This window comes from Bemisia tabaci, chromosome 6 (assembly GCF_918797505.1).
Source record: "Bemisia tabaci chromosome 6, PGI_BMITA_v3".
In the NCBI taxonomy this organism is placed as follows: domain Eukaryota; kingdom Metazoa; phylum Arthropoda; class Insecta; order Hemiptera; family Aleyrodidae; genus Bemisia; species Bemisia tabaci.
Genome location: NC_092798.1, coordinates 47,164,319 through 47,178,563, shown reverse-complemented (window position 1 = coordinate 47,178,563; position 14,245 = coordinate 47,164,319). Strand labels below are relative to the sequence as shown.

The window sequence follows — 14,245 nt, the reverse complement described above, 5'->3', positions numbered from 1 at the left end:
CCATATGAAGAATTGATTCATGAAAATTTCAAGCAACAGCATTAGTTTGTTCTCCGGTTTCAGACAAAAAAAAATCGAAGCAGAGATTTTGAAACTTTGCAAACTACATACGCATTCCGGCAGTTTCACTAGCAATATTCATTCACGTCTCTGACTTACCTATCTACCTACAGGGCTCTAATACAAAGCAAAGAGGTCCACCTTGCCTCTCTCTCTCTCTAATGACACCCCTTTTAGTAAATTGCAACACTGCCAAATTACATCATCACAAAATTGCAACTGACAATATTTTCATAACATTTTCACAACAAAATTGCCAAACAAATTTGTTCGGTAATTTAGCCGAAAATTTTGCAATCAGATTAAGCCATAGGGAGGGGGGGTCTCCCTATTTATCTAAAATTTCGAGTGTTCGCCGAAATCTTAGAGGACCCCCCCCCCCCCCCCCAAACGTTTTTCCGGAAGATTCGGTTGAAAGACATTTTCACCAATAATGTCAGGACGATGTTTAAAGTAAATACGAAATTATCCTATAATTTTTCGAAAGATGTTGGATTAATGAGAACATATCGGCAATGTTGCCAAAATACAACCCGGCAACATTCCCGTGACTCGTAGTGGTTGCATAAAGGGATGGCCAATGACCACAAGTAGGTAAGTTGGAATTATATCCAGTGACGTTATCCAGAGCAAAAGCTATTGCCAACTCTCTTAACGGAGTATTCACTCAGAACACCATATTTACAAGTATTCATCAGACATTTCCTGCTTTTCAAGGATTTTGTAGCGAGCATCTCGCTGCTCTATCTTAGAAAAAAAATTAAGTCACCTAAAAAAGCCCTACCTTACTAAATGTCGATGATAAGAAAACTTGACAACGCTTAATTTGTGTCGATTGACGTTACTCTGATGCAACAATATGGCTGCCTAATCTTGCCGGCCTCCTCTTTCTCCTTTTCCTCTTGAAACATGCTCATGCTGCGCAACTGAACAGCTGTGAGCGTAGGATTAGGAAGTGCCAAATTCCTTTTGTTGACGATCTTGATCTAAGCCTTTCGTGTGGATTTCGTATCAGTTCGTGGCCTAGTATCGTATGTCACAATAATTTTCCAACCGAGTTTGGTCCAGTTAACGTTCGAATTTACGCCCTAATTTCCCACAAATTTTTGCCACCTCGCGATACTGTCATTTGTTAAAAAAAAGTTGAGTGCTCTCTCTACCAGTAGCCATACTTGAAGCCTCCAAAGTGAATGTCCAATTCGTGATTTGATTTGCATCATAGAAGTCAAGTGGAGTGTCAAAAGACTTTTGACAATTTTATGCACATCGGTATCAACTCGTAATTCTTCATTCAAGTCATCAGATTGTATCTACCTCAACATGTAGTGTTGACCCCAACTTAGAATGTTAGTGTCCTCAAGTTACTTGAAAAATCAGAGGACTTTCTCCCATTTGGAATGGTTTCTTTAAAGAATTTGATAACAGCTTCACTGGAAGTGTCATAACTAAAAACTATCGCTGGAAAGACAATGATATCGTTCGTAGATCTATCCTCCTTCGACAGTGGAAACGAACCACCGACACTGCTGCAGCAATGTTTCCACTATGTTGCTGAGAATTTGGAAACTATTTGTGATAAGACCAACTCGGGTCTTGAACTTAGTAATGGTGTTGTGCTACCGCGGGAAATCTGTGACAGACTATTGGCAGAATACCAGCAGAAGAGGAAAACTTTGGATGATGAATTTGCGTCCGTCTTCAAGAACAACGAAAGAACCAAGCTGACAAGGGTGAGCGTCAAGAACTCCGGGATCAGTGATGACGGGCTTGCAATGCTGGTGCGGCACCAATTAGAGATCCTCGACTTACGGAAATGCTCTTCGGTCTCTTTCAAATCCTTAGACACGATAAATCAACATGGCAATAAATTACGATGCCTTGTTGTCGGTGATGGTGTACATTTGTTCCCTGAAAGATTTGAGCCTGGCTCGCCGGATGCTGGGAAATCAATGTACCAATCAATACTTCTGAATACGCCAAATCTCCGGAGTTTGGCAATCCATAACATGCCAGTGAAGAAGTCCAAGCCAGCCCACTACTTTCTACAACTACTGAGCCCTCTGCAACAACTGCAACACCTTGATCTATCCGGTTGTCGACAAATGGCCGATCTTGCCCGCAGTCTACAGCTTGCATCCTTGGATAATTTGAAGTCCTTGATTTTGCACAATACTAAAGATGCCACCTCAAGCAAAGTGGTGACAGGCATCTGCTCCTTACGTAATTTAGAGTAAGTAATATTGAGGCTTCCAAACAAGAAAATTACTCAACCTGTTATGCTGGTCCATGATCAGTGTACCAGAATACTGTATTTTTTTTTTTTTTCCATTTCCCTGTGAAATATATATTTATCTCTAATCGCTTTTTGTAGCTATAGTTTCTCAGTTGTACCCTATTTCAGGGTAATATTTAGCAGGCTAAACCAGAATTGCTCGCATACCATTGAATTTGTAAAAAAAGCTAGCAAAGCTCATCGAATCTCCATTGAAACAAATTCTTGGAATGTTTAAGTCGAAAGTTTGCATGAGTAATGCCGAGTTTAATTTGTGTCCCCTTGAATCTCTAGCAAGTACCTAGAAAAGCTGACCTAATATGAGTAATATTTATTAGACTACTAGGGGGCTACGCCCCCTGGCCGCTACGCGGCCCAACCCCTGAAGGCGCTCCGCGCCATCAATGGGCCGCTTCGCGGCCCTATTTTTACCCTCCTATCGGTGTTAGTTTTATTTTTCCCCTAAAAAATTACGATTTGAGGTATACTTTACTTTTAGAATGAAATAATTTTTGGTTTTGATGAATAAAGAAACAACATTTTTTTTTGAAGTCTAAAGGACGCGTTTTGTAATGACTACTTGAAGAAATATTGCAGTAAAACAACGAACATTGATTATCAGGTAATAATTAAGAACTTCAGGAGACGGGAATCGAACCCACACAATGAATATAGTGGACGCTTCCGACGTCTTTGACGACTCGGCCACCGCTCGTATTGAGGAATCAGGGGCGAATCTTGTGTAGATAAGTGTAGAGCTGATGCGCAGGCTACCCAGCTACTGCGCAACCTCTTCGACCACTGCGCATCCTCCCGCGCATAGCGGCAGCGGTCTCGGAGCATTCTGAAAATTCACTCACTTTTATAACGTGATTGTAAAAAAACCTGGGTCCTATTTCCAAAATCTGAATAGAGCGGGCTCATCTAGGGCCAATTACCCGTCGATTTACGCAAAAATCATGGAAATCGGCCCGGTAGAACGCTCAAACGAACTATGACAAAAAGTATAAATTTACATTGTTTAAATGGGAGAATTCGCAACTTTACCACGTAATATAAAAAAACCTGGGCCACATTTTGAAAATCTGAAAAGAGTTGGCTTATCTAGAGGCAATTGCCCGTCGATAGCCGCAAAAATCATGAAAATCGGCCCGGTAGAACGCTGGAACTAAGCGTTACCAGTTTCGCAAAATTAGGAGGTCTTGGAGCTTATAGTATAGATTCCTGTGAGAGTGTAACTAATAAGTCTGCTTGAAGTTTCCAATCGTCATTAAGAAAAAACCCAAACTGCTGTACTCTTACGTCATCTCATTCACACTGGTATCAACTGTTTTCCTGTCAGTAGATTCTGAAAAAATGCCTCCACTCTACTTTTTCAATTTGACAAGCATGAATAACAGTGTGCTTCCCTGTTTTTTCTCCAAAAACAAGGGAGAAAAACCCAAAGTCTTCCCCAATTTTTACAAATTTTTACAGCCTTCCCTAATTCTCACGCAATCATGATGGCATGATCAAGAACATCCTGCACCCCTGACCTATGCCTTTAATTTTTTTTTTCTTGCTTCCTTTGATTTGTTTTAATTTGTAAGCAATATTCATTTCTTTTCTTCTCACAATAAACCATTTTTCTCATAATTTCAGAGTTCTAGATATATCTCAATTTGATGAAAGGGAAGGAAAGTACGAGATGCCAGATCTTACCTTGGCCACAATAGTCAAAAGTTTACCAAAGTTGAAATCATTGGATATATCAGGAACAAATCTTGCTGGCACCGGTAAGTATAATAATTAATAGTCCATTATTATTACTAATTCTTAATTTTTCTCTGCTCAATGAAGACTCAGAAAAAATCCCTCATTTGGAATGAGGATGATATCACGATAGCAGGAATAGGTAGTTAAGATATGCAACACCTTAAAAATAAAAGAGCACCAATTTTAATAAAATTTCATTTTGAAGGTACTAGAATCTCCTTTTTCTAATTTTCTTTGGCACAAATAAGTTTGTCTTAGTTAGTAGCAGACTAAAATTTTTTGTAGACAAGACTTAAAATCAGTTCCCAGCTCTTTTTACTGGTGGTTGTGTCAAACATAGTAGCACTGCCAAATTGTGTCGATCTGACACACATTAACTGACACTTGGAAATAAGAATGAATAAATGCCTTAAAGAATAAAATTGGCAATTCTTGAGGTTTGACACACGTTGAGGGCTGCTTTGAATTTTTTTACAATTTCAGGTACTTTCTTTTAGTTGAAAATTACGTTTTATACCAACCAATTTCAACCCCAGACGGTAGCTGCGACTTCCTATTTAACTGAAAATCAATCCATGCCCATCAGTATAATTTGGAAGTTAAATTGCCAAGAATATGAACCATGGGATAAACCTGCAAATTTTTAGGAGAGACACTTGAAATGAGAAAACTTGAAATTTCAATCTTTAAAGAAGAGGAAATAGATTAAATATTGGAAATAATTTTTTGTTCAATTGCAGGTGTTGCAGATGCGCAAATCTTGTCTTCGGACTTTATGAAAAAGAGAGACTGTGATGAAAACTTCAAGAGTGTGTACAGGGCAAGGAAAAGTGACATCGCTGGTTTATCCTCAAGAGCAGATAATCCATTAGAATTTTTAGGCCTCTACGGAACTGATCATAAAGCCTGTTACAGGCATGACATTCCTGCATCACTTGTAAGTTTTCCTGTTGGAAATTTTTCATATTTTCCTCCCAAACAGTTGCCATTAAATCAGTGAGCCTAATTGTTTTTATCCCTCTTTATTCGTCCATAATCTGGGAACAGACTGATGTTAGTGTCATTTGAATCTGTCTCTGTGCAATTTTTTTAAGTGTTTCTGGATTTTTCATGACTTCACTAATTGTTTTTTCAGCTTTTATTCAAGCAAAGGAAAATAGGGAAACATCGTCTCCTTATTTTGAGGATACTCTTGAAGAATGAGTGAAAATAGGTGAAATTCTTGCCATAGCCGTATTCATTTCCAGAACTGCAAGCATTTTACTTTTGATGCATCTCCTCAAGCCATTTTACCAATTTATGAGATGATTTAATTTGTCATAGGTTATTTTTGGTTTCCTTGATTTAGATATGATTCTTTTTTTCAGATCTCTGGTGATGCAACTGAATGCCAGCTTGTCACAGCCGCTTTGAAATACATTGACAGGCCTATCATCATTCAACGGGTTCTTAGTGACTTGTATCATCGTTTTCGCAATGAATCTATCTCTAATGTCCTTCAAGTTTTATCTATCATTTTATCGGCGATGGATCGGCATATATCCGAAAGGAATATTCAAATATCGGGCAGGTGAGTCACAAGGAGTCCTTAAGTTCTCAGCCGTGATAAGTGCGCACACACTCTGAGGTTTACTTGCGTGACCCTAAGCTGAACACACCTCTCTGTTGAGTTTTAAGCGGTGGATTTTAAGTTCAGGGATTATGTATTTAAATCTTAAGGACTCAGCATTAGAAAAACAACTTCATCCCTTTGTCAGATTATGTCTGAAATGTTTTGGGTTATAAAATCCAATGAGTCATTTATTCATGCCGAAAATGAGGAAAGTCCAAATAAAAATTTTAGTAGACACCCTGGGTTTTACTACAGAATAGCTGTACAGATCATTTAATTTTATGAGCCTGATCTTTAGACCGCAATATTTGAGAAAACAATTGGGTTTTTTTCCTTCCTTTTTCTCACTGTTTTCTCATTTATAATTTGGTTTTATTTCACAGTGCCATTATTTTTTACATCGTGAAAATCCGTGACAAAGTTAACATGTCAGTCAAGACGAAGCGACACATAATCACAGCCCTGTTGAACGCTATGGATGCCTTTGCTGATGATGACACCATGATGCGAAATGGATGCCTCGTTCTGTCTCACTTTAAAATCCCTAAAGATGTCGTAAGTATCTGATAATCAAGACTTTCTCTTCTGCGACTTTTAAGTACTCTATGTTCTACTTTGTTTCTTAAGAAATATAGGAAGCACAAATCACTTAACCTATTCTCAAATTGATCATCAATCTAATACCTCAGCTTAGTCTCAATCCAGATCCAATGTTTACCTATTTTAGAATTCTGTGAACACTTTCCTTGGTAAGAATCTACTTATTTTGATGATTTCTCATCTACTTTACTCTAAAAGGTTACAAAATTGTCGGAACATAAGGCAACTTTTTGCTGCAATTTTCATAAAAATGAAGTAAACTTATTTTCTACAACACCAGAAAAAGTTTCTTGTTGAAATGTCAAAATCTGATTTTTCAACTGGGACTGTCTAAAATCTGTTTTAAAAATTTCGCCTGTATGAACTGGGGTCCCTTTTGCCATGGAAAGTCATGATTTTTAAACTCATAGAAAAATTAGAAAAAATAATACCTAGTTCAGCATTTTTTTTTTCCTGGAGAAACTAACATTTATTCAACTGAAGAGTGACGTTTCCCTACGTGTAACTTGTATTACAGCGCCTAACATTTTGCTCCATTTTTCAATTTCAACAAAATGTTAATTAAAATTTGTATGGCTATTGTAGATATTCGAGTACAAGAGGCTTGCAACAGCTCTCATATTGGTTGTCGCCAAGAAGAATCAAGACATCTTTGTGCGAAGGATCAGCATTTATCTGCTCAATTCTCTGGCTTGTCAAGTGAGCGAAGATCACAAAGAACTCCTGGGGCAACTTGGAGCTATTTCGGTATAGTGATACATTTTTTCTCTTGAGCGTACTGAAAAATTCCTAGCTCTCTCAGAAGAATACCCCTCAAATATCCAAGTATTCAAATCCTGTCTCTTCGTTTTGTCATAATTCTTTAAGCAACAATAATATTTTTAACAAAGTGAGCTTTGACACCCTTGGGCTTCATTGTAACTGGTTTGACTGTAGCAGCGTCCCATGAGGGACACAACTACAGAAATTACAATTTAGCAATGAAAACACATAAGTGAAAACTATGTAGGTCAGCAAATTCTACAGGTACAGTTAACTAATACAATTGTAAGGTAATGAGCGTAAAGAAAAAAATGGAAAATGGAAAAACCAAGTTTGTAAAATTATACTTAATCAGTCAACGCTTTTTGGCTTCTCCTTTAATGTCAAAATTTAGAAATTTACCTTTATGAAGGAGCCCATAGGTTGGAAATAATATCAGTCTTTCAATTAAGCTTTGTCAATTTTAGTTTTCAATTTTTGGCTTTTCTCTTTTCCTTTGTCTTCCAATCAATCGTACAAATTCTGAAATTCCTTTCTTGTTTCTCTATCAAAATAATTGGTATGTAATAGGAATCCATAAGTTTTTTTAATAATTTTTGTAGTAAAAAATAAACTGTTTTGTGACCCCTGAAAATAGAGCTCTACCCTGTCTTCCTGATTTTCAATCATCAATTTTGTCAACTTACTCTACAGTCATTCGTTGTATTGTAACTTATTTTGCTTTTGGTTGATAAGTTTTCTTTGCTTTCAGTGGGTGTTAGAAATCATTAACGAAAAGCTCTCAAAGGAGGAATTCGATGACGTCCTTGATGTTGCGTGGTCTATTATCTGGAATGTTACTGATGAAACCCCGCTGAACAGCGAACGCTTTCTGAATAAAAATGGAATGGACCTCTTCCTCGGATGTTTAGAGGTGCGTACGTTGTTTGCCTTCTGGTGCTCTCACTTAACTCACAAATGTGAATTTTCACAGAAACGGGATCTCAGTCTACCAAAACTGAGAATAAAGTTATTGATATCAAGGTATAGATCAAAATGCCTGATTAAAACCGCAATACATCAGTTGTGCCTCCTGTGCAGAACAATTTCTCACTTTGAGTTCCGAGCTTTCATCCTAGCATGGATCAAGCGTACTCAAATAGTGTTATTTTATTAGCCTTCAACCACAGTGGATGCTTGATATCCCTGTCAATTATTCTCAATCTAATAATTGTATATTTTAATGTGCGCAGGCGTTCCCGGACAAAGAGCAGTTACTGCGCAACATGATCGGACTGATAGGTAATGTTGCTGAAGTGAAACATCTCCGACCCAGGCTTATGCAGCAGTCGTATGTCAAAGTGTTTTGTGATCTAGTTAACTCCCAGTGCGATGGCATCGAGGTAAAAGTCTCATCTTGTTTACTATATTTTCAAAGAGAACTTGACACAATTAGCCAACATTTTTGTGCTGCAGACAAGCTAAATCTGTAGTTTGATGGCCTCAGTTTAAGAAAAATAACAACAAAAAAAAAAAAATGAAAGATTATTAATCGCAGAAGATTTCATCTCAAAGGATCACAAATTTTAACTAGTTTTTGATAAAATCCGTTCTTATTTTTCTAGGTACTTTTCATTTTTGTTTTAAGAAATACTTTAGTTTTCCCCACAACGTTCCTCTGTAGATTACCTAATTTTTGTTTTGATAGCAGAAACTTTCAGTCAGAAACCAACGTGTTTTGCACATTTTTTACTGACCTCCGTAACCTTAAATGCCTCTGAAAATGATCCAATGACGCTGAAGTGTGAAATGTTGAACAACAATATATATTTGATGGTGAAAGTTTTGAACAATGGATCTTGGTTTTGTCATTTTAAACTCTCTGTCATACTTTATTTTTTAATTAGAAAACTACTCAATATCAATTCTTGATAACTCGCGTCATTTTCCTTCTCGGTGTGAAGGAAATTCTAAGAAAACTTAAAGGAATGATGTTGCTTCGTTCACCTTTAAAAAAATGAAATGGTAGTGAAGATTTTTAAACTACGCAAAAGAGCCATGGTTTGGGAGTTTCATTATCATAATATTACATCTTTTGTACTCAGAACATTGATTAGCAAGAGCCTGAAGGTAAGAGCCCTAATCTGAACTTCATTTTGCAATTGGGAACCACAATTTCTGGCTTCTCCGTAAAAACACTTGTGTGCAGGTCTTCTCTGTTTAAGTAATGTCTACCTTTTTCTTTGGCAGGTGAGTTATAATGCTGCAGGAGTTCTGTCGCACCTTGCCTCCGATGGTCCAGAGGCTTGGACGATCGAAAGTCCGACTCGAGAGGAAGTATTGCGCCGCATCGTGGAGGTCGTTGATACATGGGATCTGAACCTAGAAAGGAACATAAACTACCGCTCATTTCATCCAATCCTCCGTCTAGCTCAAACTCATCACATTCCGCAGTGTCAGCACTGGGCGGTCTGGGCTCTCGCAAATCTCACTAAAGTTTATCGTAAGTTCTCTCTTTACAAAAAAAAGTAAGCAAACCAACTGTGTTTTTGACTGTCCAGGAAAAAAAATAGACCCAAATGCTGAAAATTTGGATACTGGGACATTAGTACTTCTACTTGGACAACATTTAACAACATTCCTCTTAACATTTTTATACCCTTTTTTATTGAACCGTAAATGGCAGAAATGGGACTCCTTTGAAGCGATATTTTTTGGGGGCTCTGATGACGTAGCCAGGTAGAGGAAATGGCGTTTGCTGATTGGTATAAATCAGCTTCATTCATTGCCTCGCTACATGAACTCAACTTTTGGCTTTTCATTGGTCGGATTTTGATAAACTTTTTCTCTCCCCAGAAATTCTTTTTCAAACCTTTTTATGAAGTTCTTAGTTTTACCAACAAATTTTACGCAAGAAAAATCGTATTTCAACTCTGCAAATTTCCTTGCCACTGCCTATTTTCTGCAGAGGTAATTGTACATTAACCTGTGTGTTTTACCTTTTCCTGCTACCTACCGATTTTTTTCAATTTGTTGACAGCCGATAAGTACTGCAGTCTAGTTGAACAAGAAGGAGGCATCGAAATCCTACAGAAGCTCATAAACGATGATGGCCCCTTCCCGCGGAGCAAAGAGTTAGCCCGCATGGTTCTCACGCAGTGTCAAGAGTCTCAAAATAGGCGAGAATACACCAGCGATTATGATTGAGCGCCTTTCCTCACTAAAGTTTATCTTTGATACCCAGCTGTACTGTAAGTAACTGTAAAGCTTTTGCCACTCATGTAAACCTAAGGTACTATTTTCTCTCAATTCAAATGAATGTACTTTCACATTGTACACGCACTAAACCAAAGCTCAGCCAGCTCAAAATTTTCTCTCCATGAATTGTCTTTTTTTTTAAATTACCTCACATTTCTGTGCGCTTCTTGATCATAAGCTCTAGCAAGGCACATACGATGCCGGAAAGTCTCACTTCAAATTTGAAGACTCACTATAATTAAAAAAATTCCCCTCTTCAACTGGTTGTTTTGTACATAACTTTAATTTTAGTTGTCTTTGGAATTTTCTGAAATCATCAAAAAAGAAAAATAATATTTTCAGTCAGAACGTCTTGCTTATGTCTTACATGCTGATCACGGGCGCAAGGTTGATTTTACAAATGTATGTCATGTTTTTAATATCAAGAAGAAAGCATCTCTTGAATCATTGTATGTATATTTTTCCCATTGTTTCTTATGACCCGTAAATTGAATTTTTTGATTTTAAAAAAAAAGAAGAAAAAAAATGAAATGATGTAGGTAAAATAAATTCTAAGGAAATAAAGTTAGTACAAATGGAAAAATTTTCGCAGTAAAATTTTGCAATCATTGAAAAATTGGCTACTGGTAAGAAATAAAAAATCTTTAAAATTGCGATTGCAACTTCATGGTTATCATGAAGAAGATCAGATGCCAACTTGAATAAAATGTTTACGGGAAAGATTTGAATTTTACAAGAGGGACCCATAGCAAATCAGACTACCACCATGACATTTAGGGCTGAGGTCGTCCGATTCGCTGTCGGTTCCCTCTCGTATAATACATAAAGCTTTAACTTAGTTTTTGTCGGTTTTTTTTCTTTGTACCTTGCTCTTCCTTTTTCCTCTTACATCCTTTAGTTGTTAATTTCCTTGCCTTTTTCACCTGCTTGTCTCTTATTTTGACTTCTCCTTTTTTCTTTCTTTTAAAATTTATAATTTATTTTAAAATTTGATTTGATTTTTTATTGTTTCACAATTGATTTTAATCGTTTAGATTTGTTATTTATCCTTTCGCCAAACTTGTTATCTTGATAGAATTGTTGTCTCTGAACTTCATGTTTCTGCTTTAATTCAAGTTTGCATCAGTGACATTAATGCGGTGTGTATGGGTGCGCGTTTGTATGTGTGTGTGTAAAAGCATCTTTTTTAGTAATCAGTATGTGAAAACTGTTCTAGTTTGTTCAGCGAGAAAAAAGATAGGCGTACCATCATGAAAACTTTATCAGCATTTTTGTGAATTTAGACCGTACATTTCTTTCAGCTTTAATTTTCAAGCGTAATATGCCACCCATTTAATATTTTTGTGTGCTTTAATGGTGCAGGTCTCGCCAGAAATTTTATATTCTAAGGGAAATCCTGTCACGTTCTATTTCTCTTTCCTTTTTTATGTTATTCTATGAACTCAAGAGTTCATTTTTCTCTGCCAGCCGAAAAGAATTACAGAGGAAAGAAATAATTCCTTGTGTACATTACATTGTTGGAAATTCCCTCCAGTATCATTCAATTTATGTTAAAATGTTAATTCATCAGAGCCTATTTAGGTATTAGTTATTACTGGTTCAGATGTTTTAAAAGTCCGCTATCAATTTGCTAAACGCCCAATGGTAAACCAAAGAAGAAGGAAGAGTAGAAGCTACACCATCCGTTACAAGACAGTCTAGGAAATCTTTTAATTCATGAAATAATGATTTTGGAATTTTAATAATACACATGGCCTCACAACTAGGTTCTCACTCCAGCAGCAACTGCAAATTACAAGCCTATTTCACCTTGAGTCTATTCTAAGATCTATCACACTAAAAATTTCATCCAGTACTTCAATTTTCAAGAAATGTCCCTAAGATCCTTTATCTGTGAACTCTTCAGTTATCAATTGCGCTATTGAACCAATATTTTTCTGTGGGGCCCAAGCGCCAGAAGTCAAGTTTCAAGGAAAATAAGAAAAACTGTGCCTTTCAGTATGCACTCAATCTTTTGATAATCTATGTGTCTAAAGAAAATTTATTGAAACTGGGCCCAAAAATTGAATGCAAGCCGGGTGGCTTACTTTTTTCCGTTTTGCTCGAACTTGGATTTTGGCAATTGGGCCCATAAGAAAAATATCTGCTCAATGGTCCTCTTCATTAAAAAGAAGAAGCACCAAAGATACTCATAAATTATATATCAATCAGAGGAGTAAGCTTGTCTCTTGTTTAACTCTTCCCTTCATCCTACTTTTCAACTCACATAAATCTAATTTTTACCACCCCTAATAAATATTTTAATACTTGTTTTTCCATTGCATCCTTAGATTGCGAAATCATTTTTCTATAGATTTTAAAAATATATATTTGTAATCATAGTCCCCCCCCCCCTCCCATTTTATCATGCTATTGTCCGTACACTATGTGGTCTTCTGCCAAATCATTTGTTTCTTATAATTTCTATTTTCATTGTTCTTCTCATTCTCATCTGCCTCTTATTGCTCTTTACTGTTACCATGTTATCGTTTGTATGTCTGGGTATCTCTCGTCAAAATGTATATTACTTTAAATTTTAATCACTACTCAACATCTTTGTTTTTTCACCTATAAATACTTTTAACCTTAAATTTTTTTTTCCATGAGAATGGGCAAATGTTATTTCTTTGTAATTTTTAACTATTTCTCTTCCTTTCCTGAACACCAACAGCGTATGAAAAATAGAGAGGGAAAGAAGTGTTAAAGCCATGTTTTTATCGATGTTATCCATTTTTAAATTTTAAAATCCTTGTATATATTATCTAAATTTGTAACCTTGTGGTTGTACAAATCCTCAACTTTCACAATATTGCTGAAAAATTTGACATCTCAGTCATAACAGCCGCATAAGAATTATCTGAATATTAAATTTTGTTTCGGAAGTTTGAGTGAGTGTTTCTGAATGCAAACTGTTGAATTTTGAACTTTTTTCTCTGGGTCCCTCAAAGTATTTTCTTTTTAAGATAATTGTAAATTTTACAGCTTTATACTTAGAAAAGCTCTAAGTTGAGTCAATAACTATCACCGCTGGAAACAACTACCCTTACTTTTGTCGATCTCTGGAATCAAAGTGCTCTCACTTACTTGAACCTGCCTGTTGACTTCTTAGTACTTTAAAGTAAAATTTAGAAATGAAGATAAGAAGCAAAAATACGTAACAGCTAGATGTGACTCATCACATCTGAAACGCTTTTGACAACCTCTTTCTTTTAATTTTGGTTCAAATTTTTTGGCTCAGACTGTAATGGTGTTCTTTGTACCAACGCGCAGTTCAGCTCTCATGAAATTAAAGCGAAGGGTAGATTTTTCCGGTGATTTTTACTTTGTTAATTGAATATCATTGTAAGACACTACAGGTAAATATTTTGAATATTATCATTGTTTCTTTTGTTGCCAATAGTTGATAACCGAGTAAATTTGAATGATTAGATTTGCACTTGATGCGTTTTTCTTTTTTTCTTTCTGATAAACTACTCATGCAAGAAATGTTAAATTTCTACTTTCCTCCGTCTGTCCTTGAAAAAAGTATGCATGTAATTTTTAAAGTACGATTTGTAATTACAAATTTTTTTATGCAAGTCACCAGATTCACAGGCTTTGAGAGTTGTTTGCTCCTTCAAAAACTCAATTGTTTTAATGAATTTTGTCATTATTTGATGTCACATGTTTCCTTTTTTTTAATAACAGTACCTTTTTGACATCACAGTCACTTCTGTATCGGTTCAATCATTATATAAGCTACCTATTACAACAGGTGTTTTATTTTTTTTTACACATTTTTGAATCTTTGAAAAGCGGTACAAAGAAATCCTATGATCTTGGCGTCTGAACAATTAAAACAGAATGTTTGTAACATTCAATTCACATTACAGGTTACGAATACGCATTCTATTTTAATTATTCAAACT

The 14,245-nt window shown here is 36.1% G+C and overlaps 1 protein-coding gene across 1 annotated transcript; it reads left to right on the top strand.

Moving 5' to 3' along the window:
• The first annotated feature begins 985 nt into the window (after positions 1–985).
• On the top strand, positions 986–13,773 carry LOC109030079 (protein zer-1 homolog). Its single transcript, XM_019040847.2, has 10 exons — positions 986–2,290; positions 3,974–4,107; positions 4,828–5,024; positions 5,455–5,657; positions 6,083–6,254; positions 6,885–7,046; positions 7,813–7,974; positions 8,294–8,443; positions 9,291–9,543; positions 10,081–13,773. The coding sequence occupies exons 1-10, from the start codon at positions 1,530–1,532 to the stop codon at positions 10,245–10,247; spliced, it is 2,361 nt and encodes a 786-aa protein (XP_018896392.1). The 5' UTR covers positions 986–1,529; the 3' UTR covers positions 10,248–13,773.
• Positions 13,774–14,245: the final 472 nt, after the last annotated feature.